Source organism: Lasiodiplodia theobromae, assembly GCF_012971845.1.
Source record: "Lasiodiplodia theobromae strain AM2As chromosome Unknown scaffold_22, whole genome shotgun sequence".
NCBI lineage: Eukaryota > Fungi > Ascomycota > Dothideomycetes > Botryosphaeriales > Botryosphaeriaceae > Lasiodiplodia > Lasiodiplodia theobromae.
The window spans coordinates 473,021-491,198 of NW_023336428.1; the positions used below are offsets into that span (position 1 = coordinate 473,021).

The following is an 18,178-nucleotide window of genomic DNA, read 5'->3' on the forward strand; positions in this document are numbered from 1 at the left end:
CTGAGGACTCAGGACGTACAGTGGAGTCATACGATATTCAGGGAAATGCTGCAGGCAACAGGCAGGCTTCTTCATTGCCATCACAAAGCAATGTCAATAGGAGGAAGAGACATGGGAACAACCGACAGGCTGATTCGACCGGCCAAGATTTTCAGCAAGGAAATACCCACAGGAACGCCGGGAGCTCTACTGCATCGCATGAAGATCCAGGCGAATCAGCCACTGGAAAAAGCCAAGGACGGGACAACGAACAAGGAAAGTAGAATAACTTTGTCCTATCCTGCATTCCTGACAAAACCCTACAATCGCTGTACCAAGACCCTATCGAGCCTGAGACGGTCGTCAAAGATACTACATTGATCCGTACTATCCGCCGAAGATACATGAATCATCGCCCGTGGTATCGCAGAATGATTAGCCTCCGAGGGTTTAACGACTTGACAATCGCCAAAGTAGGTACCCTGATGTAGACTCCCGTGAACTCTCATTGACGAGCTTGCGTGAAAATAGTTCCGCCTCTATCATTCCGGGACTTTGGAGAAGGGTGTACTAAACCCCATTCGTTGCGACCAATGGAGCCTGCCAGATGACACCAAAGAATGGGACTTTGACAGCAAGGGGACTGATGACAGTACTCTATCGGCTTACATGTCCGGAATTTGGGCTGGATCGCTTTCTTGCAAGTGTGGTGATCAGAACGACTCGAGCCTCCAAGGTCCACCAACCAGCAGTTCCATGGGCTCACTGCTGCCGCTGGAGATCGTATGGGACAATGAAGCGAGGGATTATCTGCCACCATCAATACCGCTGAAATTCCCATGGTCCTGGCTTGTGATAGCGAAGACCATCAGAATCCACGCACGAAAGCCTACGAAAGAAGATCGACATGATGCGGAACAATACAGAGAACTACTCAAAAATGTCGCCATCGATGTATCTTGCGATTGCGATGGCTACTACATTTTCCACAGCTTGCCAAAGAAGCGCAATAAAAAGCTTGAACGGGCTCAGGGGAGACAGGCACCACCATTTGGTTGGGCTCTTTGGGTTGAAGAGGACTTTTTTATTCCCTGGTATTTCCTTGCTCTTATCAATCTCGTTACAATCGGCGCTTTCACATTTGGTTTTGTGTATTTCATTCTTCATGGCAACCAAGCAGGCGGCTGGGCAATCGCGAGTTTTCTTTTGTCTGCTGTGACCTTTGTTTTCACGCAGTGGGTCGCGAAAGCCAAGGATTCAAAGCGTCCTGTGGTTACGAAGGGCTTAAAACGCGAGTAAAAGTTGAATTAGAACCATGGAGGGTATCACTATTCTCACATTCGTGGCCTTTCACTGAGTGTAACCAAAAGTAGAGTGCCCATGATGGAAGTGGAAGTCCTGGAAGTAACTCAGGTGTGCATTTATGTCGTCTACCCATGATATCGTTAAATGTCTTCATAGTCCAATGCCATCTTCCGCTCTTCGCGTCGTGGTAAGATGCTGAAGTCTATCGTGTAGCTTCCATCTCTAATCTACGCGCACCGCACAGCACTTCATCTCTCTACGACGACTCAACGACCTTCAGGGCCTCGTCGAACTGGTTCCAGTGGTACATGATGTAGAGAGCACCGCACTCCTCCTTGAGCATCTTGGCGATCCTCTCCTGCTCCTCACCCTCCTCGTAGGGGCCGACGTAGCCGATGAGGGGGATGCCGGCGTTCTTGGCGGCCGTGGCGCCGCTCCTGCTGTCCTCGATGGCGACGCACTCCTTGGGGTCGACGCCAATGGTCTTGCAGGCGTGGAAGTAGATGGCCGGGTCAGGCTTGGACGTAGGCTTGGGCAGCGACGAGGCGGCGCTGAAGACGTGGCCCTCGGGGAAGTAGTGGTCGATCTTGACCTTGCGCAGCGACGCCTCAACGCGGGACAGGGCCGACGACGACACGACGGCCAGACCGTACTTCTTCTCGGCCGCCAGCTTCTCCAGCGTCTCCGGGGCGCCGGGGCACGGCTGAGCCTTGGCCTCCAGCTTCTCGATGACCTTGCCCAGCTCGCGCTCGACGTAGGCGTCGAACTCTTCCGGAGCCAGTTCGAAGTTGTATTTCTTGGTGAGCGAGACCATCATGCCACGGAAGTTCTGGCCGACGAAGTCCTTCAGGAGCGAGGGGCCGGTGTAGCGGTCGGAGACGCCCTTCTTCTCGAGGATCTCATTGGCGAGTTCTGCGCAGGCCTCGAAGGCCAGCTCCTCGGACAGGACGAGGGTGTTGTCGCAGTCGAAGAGAATCTCCTTGATCTAAAACGCGTGAGGATCGTGTCAGCAGAGGCGGCGAGTTAGCGTGGGGAAGCCGTACCTTGGGCATTTTGGCAGGCTCGAGGATTTTGGCGCGGAGAGGAATGTTGGCGGTTGTTGGAGAGTGAGGAAAGGTGAGGTTGGCAGAGGAGCGGGGCAGCTGCAGCAGGTAAACAATTTGTACGGGCAGCAGCAGTGACGCAAGCGGGGAAGCAAAGTGGCCTGAGCTGAAGCCGCAGATGAGCCGAGCGTGGGGCGCGGAAGGACCTTGGAAGAGCGAGGAAAGAACGGAGCAACGAGAGGTGAGAGAAGGCAGGAGACAGCGGTCAGCGGTCAGGGGGCAAGCGGGCCAGCGCTAGAGGGGTGCCGTGGCCGCACGCTACGGCAGCTGCAACCCTCAACGCTCGCCCAGCTGCGGAACCCAGCAACGCGGGGTCGGGCACTAGCAGCGATCTACCAGAGCCTGTCTCGACACCCTCCGTTTCCCTCTCTGCTTCCTCAACATTTTCGTCCCCTTACCGAGATGCCGCCAATAGCTGGAGCGGCTCCGGTCGTACTGCGGTCATCCACCCACCCTTCCACCACCCCCTTGGCGCGGCGCTTGCACGGCTCAAAGGAGCCAATCTTCGTGCCTTCGCCCGAAAGTGTGTCGGACCGCCAGACCGTACCTCCAATGAACGCCGACTTACTGCATACTAGCGCCCCCTCCGCATTCCGCCGGCCACTTCTGACGTAGCTCATGCCCAATCATCTCGCTGCTTTCCTCGCTAGGATGAATGTCTCTCAAGTGTACCGCATCAGGCATCCTGTGTATATCTGTGATACAAATGGTTATGCAAGGCTGACGTTGCGACTCTCATCACGCGTGTGCCTGCAGCTCCTCACCGTGTCTGCCCGTGGTTGACAGGGTGGTCCCCCGTCCAGACCACCTGGCGGGTCACCTCGGATGGGACCTGCGCAACATTGCGGCGAGCCAAGTGTAACGTTGCATGCTTCCTTCGTTCGACTAACCGCGCGGGTTGCCTTCCGACACCCAATAGAAAAATCAGGTTGACAGCTGTGTAACTGGGCTTGATATGGGTCGGGGATTCTATTCTGTCCGCTCGATGTAGCCAGAACCAAAGTCAAATTCTTACTGTGAGTTTGTTGAAATGGGCGCTAGACATGCTTTTCGTCCCATGTCCGGGACCGGTACCTTTACAGCCAGTCATTTGGTGGTGCTTTGGATGACTGATCATTAGCGCAGCATTCCCACGCTTCTACTCGCCAGTCTACATCATTTTTATTTTAAGTGTAATTTTGTCAAGCACTGTAGTGCTCATATTCACGTCCGGCATAAAGACTTGCTCTTGTACACACTTGCGCCCTTCTAGCATCGCACATGCTTACACAAACTGTGTATCTTACGTCTGTTTCGAGGAGTTCCATAGCAACACCAGCGCTTTTCTTCCTCTACTTTCCATATTCACAGGTTAGAAGTAGACCTTCACGAGCCAGCCACCTACCGACGAGTCATGTTAGTTTCCTCTCTGACAATCAGTCCAGCCAGCGCAGACTGAGAACCGCAGCTCAGGGCAGACCAATGCCTCGACCGTGCTGGACCAGACAGGCCCGTCAATTCTGCACCGCCTGCGCAATCTCATACCTGCCATATCTCTCATGCCACTCTCCTCCAAAAGCAAGCTCCGAGCCGGCGGGCAGCAAGCACCGACACGCCGATCGTGGATAAAGCAACCCCTGCAAACGGCAAGGGTCTGGCGAAGCGCTTGCCGAAAAAGGCAATTCTGTGCCACTAAACCCACCAGCCCCAAACTCCGTGTCGCCGATAGTCATGCTCTCTTAGAGATTCGTAGGCAGATTGCAGGCACAGCCCCTTCTCGTAGATAACAAGGCGTCTTGGCCTACTTCTTGGTATCATTGCTATCTCCAATCCCACGTCAAGTGGAGCGGAAACGGGAGACGGATTTGTAGATGAGGGTAGGCATTGCACTAGCGAAATGCCGATGGCCGACATAACTCCAAAAAAGGAGTTCTTTTCCTAGGTTTGAATTGAAATGATGGCGGTACCTTTATAGACACAGCCTCTGGCAATCTCTGCATTTATCTGACTTCGCTCTCTGCGTTCTGCCATCTTCCTCGTCACCTTTCCTCTTCTCAAAATCGAAGCGATTACCGGCCATCCAAAAGAACGCTATACCCATGACGCCAAGACTGGTCTTCTCTTGATGCTCCTTTTTCACGAAAGCGCCCCAAATCATTCATAGCTGCAGATTAGCTTTTTTGAAACCTCTACCAAATCTCTTCAATCGCCGACCCGCATTGTCAAATACCTATATCAACCATGATAGCGACGCCTAGCCCGACACGCAGGCCCACAATCGAGGAGATGAAAGGCTACCGCCAGGGATGTACTCAGTTGATGCCGAACGTACCCACCTCATACGATTACGTCCCGCACCTCTCAGCCGGCATCGCCTTCTGCGTACTCTTCTCCCTATCCATGACTGGTCACATTGTGCAAGGCGTTCGCAAGCGGAACTGGACAAGCTATGTGCTCGCCACCGGAGCCTTGAGTAAGTCCACCCTCATCATCGATTCCACTACCCAAAACTGCCCCGAGACTAACCAAAAGCCCACCTCCTCCTCACAGCCGAGCTCCTCGGCTGGACTGGCCGCACCTGGTCCTCGCAATGCCCCTACAACGAAACAGCCTTCCTCCTCCAAATCACCACTCTCATCATCGCGCCGACCTTCTTCTCCGCCGCAGCCTACCTCATCCTCGGCACTTTGATCAGGCTCTCTTCAACCAGCTCCCCCTCTCCCTCGTCACGACTATCAATCCTCTCCCCAACCGCCTACCTCGTCCTCTTCTGCGCTGCCGACGCCATAGCCCTCGCCACCCAAGCCGTCGGCGGCGCCCTCGCGTCCCTCGCACAGAAGCGCGGCACGTCGACGGCGACGGGCACGAACATTATGGTCGGCGGCGTCGTGTTCCAGATGGGCGCGATGACAGTGTTTGTGGGGTTGTTGGCGGATTTCCTGCGGAGGATGTGGCGTCTTGGTCGTAATAGTGGCGGAGGTATGATGACTAGCGGCAACAAGCTGCCGCTGCCTCAGGGTGCGAAGTGGATCTTGCTGGCACTGTTGACGAGCGTAGCGGCGATCTATGTGCGCAGCGTGTACCGGACGGTGGAGCTGCTACAGGGATGGCGCGGGTATCTGATTGTGCGGGAGGGGTACTTTGTTGCTCTCGATGCGGCGATGATGGTTGTGGCGGTGGGGGTGTACAATGTGTTGGATCCGGCTGTACTGCTGCTACCGTCATGTGTTCAAGAGGGGAAGGGTGAAGGTGTCCGAGCTGTACGGGATGGTGAGGTGTTGCTAGGTGGCGGTGAGGATGGTAAGGGAGAAGAAAAGCACTAAGAGTCAGCAAAGAGAAGATACGGCGATGCTTACCAGGCGAGTCGTGAATGTTTGGTTGGGTACTGTTTGATGGTCAATTAATCTCATGGTGGTGAATACAAGTACGCCTCGAATAGGCACCGACGTCTCTTGTGGGGGTCAGGATGTGAAATGGTATTCGTGAGTCTCGTCCCCGGCAAAGTCCAACTTCCCACCGCGATATTCTGCCCCCCTCCACTACTCGTTCATCATCTGCTCCTCGGACATGGCCTTCTCGGCGGCCAACACAGCCTCGATCTCCTCCATCTCCTGCTTCAAACTTGCTGTGATCGCAGTTATCTTGTTCTCTAGTAGAAGGGCTGTTGTTGAAGAGAAACTTACCGATATCCTCCTTCTGCCGCTTCTCGATCATCTGGCGGATATCCCAGTCCACCTGCTCCTGGCTCTGGCTCTTGGATTGTCCGCCATCGACCACCACGGACGCCCAGTAGTCGGCCCAGCAGTTACCCATGATGGGGTAACCACCGTCACCACCACCAGTCTTCCGATGCGCGTGCGCCTTGACGAGGGTAAACCTCACCACGCACGGGATGCCCTCCTCCGCCCAGTGCTTGTTCTGCTGGATCTCGGCGACGGTCTGGTGGATGCTCTTGCAGGCATCCTCGCCCCAGAGGCCGTCACCCGGCTGGTAGTCGCGGATGCGGTCCACGACTTTCCTGACCTCGCAGTAGAGGTCCAACTTGTTGTCGTCGGCGCGGAGCCAACGCTTGCCCTGGCGCAGTCCGAAGTCGACCGCCCGTAGCTCCGCCTCCTTGGAGGGCATCTTGTCGTCCGGCTCCAGCCGCGTGTAGTGCTCCCGCCACTGCGGGTAGTCGTGGCGCTTGAAGGCCACCGCCAAGCCGACTTTGTAGCTGTCGTCTCGCGACGACTGGTCCGTCCACAGGTCCAGGCGACCGGCCGTCGGCGTCACGCGGCGGGCGATCGTCATGCCCTCAGCCGCCGTGCTGGCGTACTCGACCTTGCCGAGGAACTGGTAACTGCCCTGGGCAGCCATGGTGTTGTTGTTGTTGGTGGTGGAGGAGGAGGCGGAAGAAGAAGAGGACGATGAGGAAGATGAGGAGGGCGAGGAGCTTGTGATGGATGTGTTTTTGTGGGAAGATCTGGGCGGCTTCTGCTGGTCGTCGGAAAAGTGTGTCGAAATGAAGCCGAGGAGGAAAGGAAGGTCGAGGAGAGGTGCGGTTTATATAGGCTGTGGCCGAAGCTCGCTAAACCATTGTGCCTGCTCAATTTGGAAGCAACGAATTGGGAAGGAACCAACTGGGAAGGAACCAGTTGTTCTCCCCAAAACTAGCCTTAAATTCCGGGGATTCTTGCGCCATCATGGTGCCTTGAATCAGCACCGGGCCGTCAAATTCCTCCGGTGGCACGTGGTGGAAACGCTTCGAACCAGCCTTTGAGATCTTAGTAGCCCTGGCATCTTAGTCTGCTCGAATCACATGAATTCTGCTGGAAGATTCAATTGGAAGCAGCAGCAAGAGATGGGTGGCTGTACGGTCTTCTCTAGAAAGACAATGCGCCAGTGAATGCGCTAGGGTCTATGGTAGAAATTGCTGGTCCATCACTTCACGACAGTTCTACCTTCCCGCAGCCTCAGCTGTCTGAGTACATTTACTCAGGCCCGCAGGCACTTCAGCATACTACTAGATCCATTGTTGACTCCGTAACTGCAAACGCCGAAAGAGGCGACGTCAGTCTTCGCCATGCGCCGAAAAGATCTTTACCGAATCGGATTAAGGTTGTCTGCTCATCCTCCCTTCGCCTGCCTTCTTCTTGCCCGTATAAACCACGGAGACTTCATTAGCTGGTCCAATGAATTATATGTCTTATAACACCGTAGCTAGCCTTCAACTTCCGACACAAGCATCGTGAAAATATGCTAAAGGCCGCGCAGTTGGCCAAGAAAGGCTTGCTATATATATAGTCCACCAGCAGACGTCATCTTTCACCTAAGGGTCTCGCTAAGCGAGGCCTATGGTGCGGAGTCTGTCGGTCATGGTGATGAAAATCCCATGACCAGCTCCACCACCTTCCCAGCTGGGGTAGAGGGGGAAAATCCCTGAAAGGGGTTTTGTAGGGCAAGATACCCAGGGTGCCATCGCACCCAGGGTGAGCCTGACTTTTTGGCACCTCGATATTGGCCGTCCTTCTTTTTCTTTTCTATTTTTCATCTCTTCAATATCTAGAGGTAAAAAACTTTTTATAAGAGAAAACCCTTATTGTCTGAGCATATAATTGCAGTGCAATCCATTCACTACACCAGCAAGTGATGAGAGGAACTTCGAGGTCTGCTCTATATCTAGACCAAGAGCAGAGTCCAAAGCGCTGTCAAAAAGCACCAACACATGGCAGAAGCCGTCCCAATCATGACGGATGCAATTAACCATTAGTAAGAGATCACCTTTGTAATGATTGGCCAAAAAAGCTTAATAGTAGGGGCTAAGCCCCGCAATGTGTAAAGGGTTTATTTGCTGGTGTCTGTAGTGGTTTTTGTGTCTTTTTCTTTTTCTTGAATGTATGAGTTGTGCCAGGTATTGTGTGTGCATGATTGGGAGGGGGAATAAAACGCAGTCCACAATGCCGCGCCATAATGGGGGAATGATCTGAAGTGAAGGATATATCCACACACCCCGGATCTTCTTTCCGCCAAAACAAAAAATTCGACCGTGAACAATCGTCCCTTCCTCCAGTCACGATACCAAGAGTGGGGTTTGCTTCCCTTCCATTTCCTCTGCCTTCGTTTCCGTCCACCATCTCTCCTCCAGTCTCCTCCATCCATTCATCCATCCTTCGCCGCGCTGTTACCAGCTATGCAGTTCTTTTTCCGTCGTATGGGTCCGTAACGTAACCGTCGTAGCCAAGAATGCTATGCCATGCCAACTGTGAAAGCTGTGAGAGATCGAGGGTCTTATAGCGGAGATCGCCCAAGAGTCCTTGCTCACTCCACAGCAGAATCGAGCTCAGAGCCATTGCCTGAGCCTCAGTCTCGGCGTCGCCGAGCAAGAAATGTCATCCAGAGAAATTCAATCCATCCGAAAACTCCCGAAAATGCAGATGAAACCAGCCCACAAACCAGCTGACAGAATCGACCCGGCTCTCACCAGCAAGGTCCTCCGTTCACCAGTTTCTTAACGAAGGAAAAGCTTTCAGCAACAAGCAGAAAAACAGCGACAGAAAGAGGCAACGCAACGGGAACCCCGAATGTCAAACGCTCTTGTCCAGCGCCGCAGGATCGGGGTCTCCGCGAGGGCCGTCTCCGTCGCTGAGTTCATCAGTTGTGGCCTCATTGCCATGGTCCTGAGAAATCAAGGTATCATCGGGGGGTTCAGAATGCGCAGGTGGAGGAACGTACCCAGCATCGACATCAGCATCAACGTCGGGCGGAGCTACACCATCATCATAGTCGTCCTCGAAGTACTCATCTTGTCCATCGATGGTTCCATCGGGGTGGACTTGGTGATCATAGCCGTGTTGGCCCCCGTGTTGCTGCTGTGCATGCTGGTTTTGTGCCACCTGCCGACCACCGGCGGTCTTAGCTGCCTTCTTTCCCTTCCGACCCTTCATCTTCGCCTTTTCCAACAAACGCCGCTTCTCCGCCATGCGCTTCTGCTCCTTGCGATCCTTGATTTCATATTGCCGAATCAAAGCCCGAGGAGGCTCGCCGAAGATATCCTCGTATTCGCAGAACTCGCAGATCCAGATGTCGTCGCGCGCTGGCGGGTGATGGTAGTTCGTGTACTCCTGCTGAAGACGACGACGGCGAGCGGCCATGGCGTAGATCTTTTCGGGCTTGCGACGCGGCTTCTTCGGCTGCTGCTGTGGCGCAGCCTGCTGGGCATTGGGAGCCGGCGCGGGCGCCTGCTGGCCGGGGGTAGGAGGCTGCTGCGCGCCGTTCATCTGTGGACTTGTTTGTGTGCCGTGGGTAGACCTTGTGGCTTGTGTTGGGAGGGGTATGCGGCTGGCTGAAGGTGGACCTGCAGGTGAGGGCGCGGGCGGAGGTGCGCGTGGGTCAGCAGCAGGGTAGGCCCCGTTGGCACTTGGCCAGGTCGGCTGGTTAGGCGAGCCGCAGGTGAAGGTGAACTGCGTCTTCTGCGGCGTCGTCTTTGCGGCTTCCTGCTGCAGCAGGCTGACGTTCTCCTTGCCCTTGCTCTGCTGCGAAGTGTGTCCGGCGGCGTTTGCGTTTGCAATGGCAGTAGAGATGATGCCGTGGTCGTAATTAGCCGCTGCTACGCCGTTAGCCGATCTCATGGGCGCTTGGACGCAAACGCGGGTGAGTGCATACACTTTCCGTTTGCCAACGCACCGTTCGTTCTTGCTCTGCCCGCGCCGCCGTTAGCATAAGCGTTGAGACTGGATGTTGAAGCTCCCAACGGCCGCCGTTCGTTTGAGGACCTCGCTGCTGATCTGCCATACCGTCCTCTGCCAGCTCCAGATATGCCCGTGCCCGAGCCCGGCGCGGGCATGGCCGACGAGCCGCTTCCATAATATTGTCCCACATTGTTCTCTCCATCGTGCGCCGAGTCGCCGCCGTGTGTCGAGATGCCCATGCTCGCCATCTCGGCCGTGAGGTTGCCGTGGTGTCCCGCGCTGCCCGAAACCGGTATTTTTCGCTTCTTTTTGTTGTTGGTGTTCTCGAAGGACTCGTAGCCGTCGGCCGATGACGTGGAGCCAGGTGGGAGGGGTTTCGACACGCCACCGCCTAAGCCGCCTGTCGCTGCTTCAAGTGTCAGAAGACCCTTGCTAGATATCTTTCGCCTAGGCTGAAACCAACCAAGCCGCTCGTCGTCGTCCTCCTCGCTCTCGGGCTCCGAGTGGTCCGCGCCGCAGCTGCACTTGTGCTCCTTCTCCCCGCGCTGCTGGCGTGTCGAAATGCTCTGCACCTTGTCCGGGTGTGTGTACGGGAAGTCAAAGACGGGCGGCGAGCTCACGGGCGGCGACGGGTAGCTTATGGAATCGGCCTGCTCAGGCGACAAGCGGGCGCGGAGGCGGCGCTTGGGGAGCGCTGTGGACTCAATGTCAGCGTCTGCAGGACAACGTGTGCGGTGCGAGAAGCGTCATACGCCTGATGGGACGGTCGGGGTAAAGCGGAGAAACTGTGTCTGGGGAGGAGTGGCGGATGGAGGTGGATCGCCAATCGTAGCCTGCCCACGAGAGTATACACATTAGCGAATAGGTCGCAAGGCGTACGAGGTCGCTGATCAAGGCGACACTTGGGAGGGCCGGACGAGGCATGGCTGGTGGGGCGCGGACGAGCACGCGTGGTGTTTGTGGGTGGTGGTAGTGGGGCGCGGCGAGGGTTGGGCACAAGGAAAGCAGCTGGGTGCGAACGAACCGGATCCTCGATATGCATCGGTGGCGGCTGCCATGACGGACGCTGTCTCCTTCCGCAGCTGGGGGAATTGCAGTCAAGCGGTGCGCGCGCAAGATGCAAGCTTCTTCCTCTGGCGACGACTCACACAGTTAGCTGCAAGATTCTCGCTTTGCACACACCCCTTGGGCCGCCACACGCAAGCACACGGTGGGCCCGCGCTGGGGAGCAGGCGCGCAGGCGCGCTGAGATGCACGCGGGCAGCACAGGCGGGCGCCGATGGGGAGCGGGCCGACGTGTGGGCGCAGGCGCCGTGGTGTGCGGTGTATCTCGAAATCTCTCGGCAAGCTGGGAATGATGCGTTGGCCCCAGCTACCTTTGCGCGGGCCTGGGCTGCTGCGGCGGCGGGGAAGGGGCGGTGGGCATCGGAGAGCGCGGGCTGACTCACAACTCGACGTCTTCAATGCAGGTGGGCGACTGTACAACGATTGTTCTGGCTTGCGGGTACGTCGCGGACATGGGGAAGAGGTCAAGTCGTTGGAGGTCCCATGCCACTTGCGCTAACCTCCATCGGGGAACGGTCTTATAAATTGGCCGGATATCAATCTCGCAGGTCCCGGCGTGCGTCATGCCGCGCTTGCTTGACCGGTCCTCCATCAGAATGCCCCTCTCACCGTGCTCCCGAGCCCGTTGTGATGGTCAGGGCTCTGACACGACCCCTACGTGCGATCACAGAAAGACAGCACTGCCAAAGTCGGGACCGATCCCACGCCAGGGTCCATGAGCCGAGGTCAGCGATGAGTCAAATTCCATTGCTTTTTTGATGAGTCGATGTACACCTCTTCGTATCAACAAAAGCACACGGGCGGCGCGGTCTCGCTCCCAAACGCCTGTGCTGTCAATCCCGCCAAATCCCGGTCTCCACCAACTTTCCGCAAACGCCGACTAATGAAGAAGTATGGAAAACCTATAGAGTAGGTCGCAACATGGCGGAAATCCGATGGTGCAGCAAGGGACGCCGTGGCATCAAATCCCAACCCTGAGTGCAAAAAGAAGCCCATTATACTACCGCTCGAATATTCCCAGAACGCCTGATTTATCCTCCCAGATTACCTCCCCAAAAAAGAGTCATTTGTCCCGGTGTTCGCCAAACTTCTGCTGCCATAACACCAAGTTTCGTGTTAGCACGTCCATCATCTCGAGGCTGTTCAACGTATCGTAGTTTTCTTCCTTCCCGTCCGTTGGTTTGGCAAGGCCGTTACTGCCATCAGTGGGTGCCAGCTTATCCGTCGTCGTGCCATTGATCACCTGGAGCGTCTTTACAACAGCGATCGCCGAGGTGGTCGTGGTCGTCTTCTCGCTGGCCATTTCTACTTGGACACGCGAGATGTACTCCAGCATGTGTGAAGCCGTCCCATTCATGTCCTTCCAGCTTATCTTGTCAAGCTTCGACACGCCCATCTTCTTCCCATTCTTGGTGGGCCTCCCCACCGCAGGAACGTCGCTGCCGCTGCCATTTGCAGCTGTGTCCGTTCCATTCACCGGCGAACCCTCTTCATCTTTGTCTTTGTGGTTACGCACGCCATTCCTGCCAGGCGATCCCGGCGCCTTGTCGACGGAATTGAGGTCGCGATCGCGGGTATACTGGTTGCGTCCTACGCGATTACCGCCGCGCTTCTGGCCACCGGACTTGCCGGGTCGCTTCGCGTTCGGGGCGGGCGCGGTAGGAGTTTCGCGAGTCTGGTTTGCGGGGGGCTCGTTCTCTTGCTGTTCGGATTCGTTCGGAGTCTCGCGCGCAGTAGTCTCTGTCTCCATGTCTGCGTGGAGCTCGTTAGCGATCGCGCCACCATGAAGCGCTCCAATCGGTCTCGTACCTTCACCGCGTCTTCTATCCGCGCGTCCTTTACGTTTTCCAGCGGCTTCTGCTCGCTCCCGCTCCTTTTCTTTTTGCTCTCGTGCGATTCTCTCCTGTTGACTCCTTGCTGCCGCACCGCGTGGCTTCTGTTTTTGGCTTGCCGAGTTGCTCTTTGAACGGCCATCATCGTCCGAATCGAGACCCTCTGACGGAGCAGGAGAGCTAGAGGAGCCCGATCCAGTTCGTTGCCGTTTGATTCCTTGCTTGACGCTGTACGCAGGCTCCCGTTAGCAAAGATGGCTGCTCCCTTGACGCGACGCCCCGAGACCGACAAGTCACGGACCCGACAGCAATTGACTCCACTCACTCTTCACTTTCGTCGCGGACTCTCTTGCCCTTTCTGGTTCCGTTTTCCGATGTGGCTGTGCCGCCTTCGCCCTTGCTGTCTTCTAGGACCTGACGGAGGACCTCGTCGTCGTCGTACGCCGCCCGGCTGTTCATAGTAGAACGACGCTTCGTGAATGCTTCAACGCTGGAGCGCGATGCCTTGTCCTTATCTCTCGAATTCCTCGACTCTGCCTCCTTGGAGACCGACGACTTCCTTGCAGAGTGTTTCGACGGGACCTTGTTGCCGACGACCGGAATGTAATGGGAGTACTTTTGTCTGAATGTCGCTCTCGTTAGCAAATTTCGACGCGTGCGTGATGGTATTGAGAGTTGGAATTGGCGCCGGTGGCGTCAGCTGAAGGCGAGCAGGAGACAGCTTCGAAACGCTTTCCTCGAGGCAGGAGTCGCTGATCGACTGGCCGACTTCCAGAGAGGGGGACATGTGCGCTGCCAGAGCGTGGCGGCATACTCACCCTTTAGGACTGGCCAAGAGGTTATGCAAATCCTTGCGGCACTCCTCGCAGAAGTAGTTCTCCGGCACCGACTTCTCCTCCATGATGCCCACGCAGCCACCGTGCTGCCATACCTTGCATTTATCGCACTGAATGAAGAGACCACCGACATCCTCGGCCTGGAGGTCGGAGCCGACCGCCAGATCCTCATCGTCTGACGGCGGGCCCGGGTACTCCTGGTATCCGCAAATGCAGCGTGTCGTCTCCTCCTCGTCGTCGCCGACCTCTTCGTCGAGCTCCTCGTCCATCTTTGCAGCCTCCTCCTCCTCGATGTCTTGTGCGCGTGTGCGGCGGCGGGTCTGGAGCTCCTCGCTGTGACGGGTGCGACCGGTGTCGTCACCGTCATCAGACGAAAGCGAGCCAGGCGAGTCGGATTTGCGTGGCGAGGATGCTTTGTTGTTGGATCTGGTTGTGCGGTCGCGAGAGGAGAGGGACGACGAGGAGTTGCTGTGCGCTGGCGGTGGAGCGCGCGATGAGCGGCGTAGCGTCATGGTGCAATGCTACGAGAGAAGGGCGGAGGGAGTGAGAGCGATGGCTTAGAGGGCAGTCTGAAGCCTGGAGAGGGTCGACAACGCGGGTGCACGCGTAGGGGCGCCGAAATGAGCGGCGGCCAGTGTGCGGAGTCGAGTGGGAGCTGTCGGCTAGGAAGGGCGGAGCTTCAAAGCTGGGAGACGATTGCGGGGGCAGAGTGAAGCTGGAAGGCGGAAGTGGGCATTCTCTCAGCAGAGACGAGGACGGCGAGCGTCTGGTGGGCTGTGCGAGGCGTAGAGGGCGAGATAGACGGGTCGAGTCTCCAGTGCGGGCAACTTCAGAGCACCGCGCGAGAAACGCATTCCAGGCCGAATGACGGCGCTAGCGTCGGGTTCGGCTTAGCGCTCGGCATAGGCCCCAGCGCACGTCAGGACCGCCGGCTGTGCGGGTCAGGCGCCGGCCAGCTGAGAGCTGCGAGGGAACGCCTTCCAGGGCCTGCAATCATGGCGGAAGGGTGCGGCAGGGTCGGGCATGGCGGGGACAGGCGTGCGGAGGCAATGCTGTGAGTTTCGGCGAGTTTGGCAGGTTGAGGTGGGCGAGGGGGAAGACGAGAGCGTGTTTGGGGGCTCTCGGTCGGCAGGGCAGAGCGAGCGCGGACGCGCTGGTCGGCAGGAAGCTGGCTGTTAAGCGAGAGTCTTGGCCATTTCCGGGGTTGCTTGCTGCGCGATGCCTCGCTGCCTCGACGGGAAGATGGAGCGGTTTCCCCAACGCCCCCGGGCCTCTTGTGACGGCATCGCGCGGGGGTCGTGCACGTGGGCTGGCATTGCACGCGCTGCAGCTCAGTCGGCCCGCCTTGCATCCATCTGCTCGAGCTCCTGCCGCCGCAATCTTCTTCTCCTGCATGGAAGCTCAAGCTCCTCCCACCTGTATTGCACAGCTCCACCTACCTCGCCATCCGGCTCCCCGTCGCATCCCAGGCCGACATTGACATCATGGTACCACAAGGGACGACTGTTGCACTAGACCACGAATTACCACCGTTCATCGGAACCAGGATCTGCCTGCCGCGTCTAGCTCCGATTCGTGTCGGATGATCATCTCCTTTCATCAGTTTCACAATCAGATCATGCTGCGATGATGTCTGTCCGCTTGGTTCGCGCTGGAATGAAACGAAATTGAACGGCTAATAATAGTGGCTGGCTAAAATCCTCCAACCACGTTGCAACATCATGCTAAGCAACCTTGAACTCTCAAAACACCAATCCTGCAGGGGTATCGTCCTCCTCTCCTCTCTGATATCAATATGTTTTCTCTCGCGTTTACGGACCCTCTTCGTCCAATCCCTGTACTCATTGATGCTTGCCTTGTTTCCATTACTCGAAAATGTCTCAGAACCGTTTACGCTCTCGCTGAATTGATGAAAGGATGGCGGAAAAACGACGCGCGGAGGAACTGACATTGCCGAAAGGGAGTGTACATGTCGAGTACCGTACTTCCACTGATCCACCCGCAGGCCACGCCTCGCGCCGCGACGGACAGCGACCATTCGGGACCGGCGGCCACTTGCCCCCTCAAGTACCGGGGCTGCAGACAGACAGACTGCTGGCAGGACCGCTGCTTGGCTCAAGCGTAGTTCGCGTACCTGCTACGCGCCCGCACCTTTGCGCCATACTTGTAGAAGATCCAAGGGGCCGGGATCAGCACAGCCGCAATGGTGCCGATCATCGTCAGTGTCCAGTGCACGCCCAGCGTCTCGAACATCGGTCTCGAGGCGACGTTCAAGCCCGCAGCGAAGCCGTACCGGGCCACGGTGACGCCTCCCAGCGCGCTGGCGGCGTACGGACCGTAGCTGTCGATGATATACTGGAAGCTCGATATCTGGATCGAGATGAGGGCGTATCCAAAGACAAAGCACGCGCCAATACCGGACCAGGGAGAGATGGACGGATAATTTGTCCAGCCCAGCCAAAAGATGCAGATGGCGAAGAACGGCGATGCTATCATGCAGGGCCATAGCCGCGACTCGGGCGGGAACGGGGCGTCGGGTCCGTCGATGATTTGGCGTTTGTGCAGAGCCTTGACGTCAAGCTTGTACCAGATGGGCGTGAGCATCGTGCTGAAGATGGTGCCAGCACCGATCGAAAGGAAGACCAGCGTAGTCTGGCCGCTGCTGAAGCCGTACGTATCCGCAAAGATGAACTCAAATGCCGAGAGGAAGACAAAAAGCAGGACGTTCAACACGACCGTGTAGATGCCCAGGATGATGATGACGGGTTCGCGGACCCAGAATATGACAGGCCGGGGCAGCGTCTCTTTGAGACGGGACCCGAGGCCGCCGCCCGTCTCCAGTCCGCTTCTGTACCGGGGATCGCCAGTCACGCGTCGCAGGTGTTCGGCTTTCCAGCTTTGTAGGAGCGGAGAGTACGTCTCCGGCAGGAAGAACACAGCGGCTAACCAGACCGGCACACTGATACCAAAGGTGATCCAGTCAGCCCAGTAAAAGCTTTTCCCGTACTCGACGATCCAGCCGCCTGGAATCGGTGCGAGCGCAGTGGCTGTGAAGGAATGTCAGAACAAATCCCTGACTCAACCCTCTCCGCGTTAGAAAGGCAGGGACACTTACGAAGCGTATTCATCAGCGCCAGTATAGGATACATGATGCTTCTCTCCTTCGCGTCGAACACATCGTGCATAACGCTTCCGCTCACCGCGCCCGTCACGCTCGAGAACAGCCCGACGAACAATCTCGACACCACCTGCCCGACCAAATCTCTCGAGAGGGCCGTCCCCATGACGCTCATGAGATACAGGAAACCGGCAATGAAGAAGCACCAGAACCTGCCGAAAGTCTCTGACAGCGGCCCCACGAACAGCGAGCCGACGGCGATGCCGATCGAGAACCCGGCCGTGTTGAGCGAGGCCGCGACCTTGCTGACGCCCAGGGCGGCCGCCGCGGCGCCCGTGTACGACGAATCCGCGCTGCCGGCCCAGGTCTGCGTGAAGGAGAGCCACGCCACAATCCAAAAGGCGGCCATGCGGTGCTTGAGGGGCCAGTGGCGCGGGTTGGTAGGATCCGACGGCCCGACGCTGTGGACGGGGATGATCTTCTCGGGCTCCTCCTCGGGCGGCACGGGCGCCGTCCGCGGCGTCTCGAAGAAGTGCGATTGGGCGATGGCGTGGCCGGTCGAGTGGCGGGAGAAGTGGCTGATGATGGACTCGGTGGACTTGGGGCGGGCCGTGGACTTGGGGCGGAGGGCGGAGAGACGGATGGCCGTGGGCTCGAAGTCCTCGGAGCTCACGTCGCTGCTTGTCGTCGTCGACGATTGGGTGACTTGCACCGTCGCCTTCTCGTTGGTCGAGGCGTAGCCGCTGTCCTGCTGTTTCGACTTGTCGGAGTCGGACAGGGAGCGGATGCTGTCTGCGTCTTCTTGCTTGGACTTGTCGTCGTTGACGGAGTAGTAGCTGCTCTTCTCGGAACGGATTGAGGCACAGGAGGACGAGTAGCCTTGCAGCTGCCCCTCGACATCGGACTTCCACTGCCGTTCGATGTCTGGACCAAGGTTGGGCAGGGGCAGGGACAGGGACGGCGGCCCGGGCTTCTTGACAACATCAGGCTTTTCCTTGGACCGGTTGTCCTCCTCGTGATGGGTGTGTTCGACGTAACGTCCTATCTCACGGTACTGGCGTATGGACTGCATGATGGGGAACTTGGCAAAGGGAGGTGTGGATGAGTACACTCTTGTTCCATCAACTGCTTCCAAGAAGCACGCTGGATGTTGAGATGAGGGGTTATTGCAAGGCTGAGGAGGAGGCAGCGAGGTGTTAAACTATGTGAGGCAAGAAGAGGATCTTCTTAAGTACTTCGACCACAAGGCCTAATAGCCAGGCGTGGTCGAGATCTTGGAGGGAGATTGAGCCGA

General features: G+C 57.1%; 6 protein-coding genes across 6 annotated transcripts; 1 reads left to right on the forward strand and 5 right to left on the reverse strand.

Moving 5' to 3' along the window:
* Positions 1–1,540: 1,540 nt before the first annotated feature.
* Positions 1,541–2,336, reverse strand: LTHEOB_7422 (Had superfamily hydrolase; the record flags this gene model as incomplete). Its single annotated transcript, XM_035516787.1, has 2 exons — positions 1,541–2,269; positions 2,328–2,336. The coding sequence occupies 2 exons, from the start codon at positions 2,334–2,336 to the stop codon at positions 1,541–1,543; spliced, it is 738 nt and encodes a 245-aa protein (XP_035371393.1).
* Positions 2,337–4,607: 2,271 nt separating this feature from the next.
* LTHEOB_7423 (Rta1 domain protein) lies at positions 4,608–5,689 on the forward strand (the record flags this gene model as incomplete). The annotated part of the gene is made up of 2 exons (XM_035516788.1): positions 4,608–4,839; positions 4,917–5,689. 2 exons carry the CDS (start codon positions 4,608–4,610, stop codon positions 5,687–5,689), a joined length of 1,005 nt encoding a protein of 334 aa, XP_035371394.1.
* Positions 5,690–5,905: 216 nt separating this feature from the next.
* On the reverse strand, positions 5,906–6,722 carry LTHEOB_7424 (Cholesterol oxidase; the record flags this gene model as incomplete). The annotated part of the gene is made up of 2 exons (XM_035516789.1): positions 5,906–5,991; positions 6,050–6,722. 2 exons carry the CDS (start codon positions 6,720–6,722, stop codon positions 5,906–5,908), a joined length of 759 nt encoding a protein of 252 aa, XP_035371395.1.
* Positions 6,723–8,929: 2,207 nt separating this feature from the next.
* Positions 8,930–10,957, reverse strand: LTHEOB_7425 (Protein ibd2; the record flags this gene model as incomplete). Its single annotated transcript, XM_035516790.1, has 5 exons — positions 8,930–9,948; positions 10,008–10,075; positions 10,139–10,439; positions 10,497–10,727; positions 10,786–10,957. 5 exons carry the CDS (start codon positions 10,955–10,957, stop codon positions 8,930–8,932), a joined length of 1,791 nt encoding a protein of 596 aa, XP_035371396.1.
* Positions 10,958–12,161: 1,204 nt separating this feature from the next.
* Positions 12,162–14,278, reverse strand: LTHEOB_7426 (Zinc finger PHD-type protein; the record flags this gene model as incomplete). The annotated part of the gene is made up of 4 exons (XM_035516791.1): positions 12,162–12,850; positions 12,908–13,158; positions 13,256–13,552; positions 13,749–14,278. The coding sequence occupies 4 exons, from the start codon at positions 14,276–14,278 to the stop codon at positions 12,162–12,164; spliced, it is 1,767 nt and encodes a 588-aa protein (XP_035371397.1).
* Positions 14,279–15,881: 1,603 nt separating this feature from the next.
* On the reverse strand, positions 15,882–17,956 carry LTHEOB_7427 (MFS transporter; the record flags this gene model as incomplete). The annotated part of the gene is made up of 2 exons (XM_035516792.1): positions 15,882–16,813; positions 16,882–17,956. 2 exons carry the CDS (start codon positions 17,954–17,956, stop codon positions 15,882–15,884), a joined length of 2,007 nt encoding a protein of 668 aa, XP_035371398.1.
* Positions 17,957–18,178: the final 222 nt, after the last annotated feature.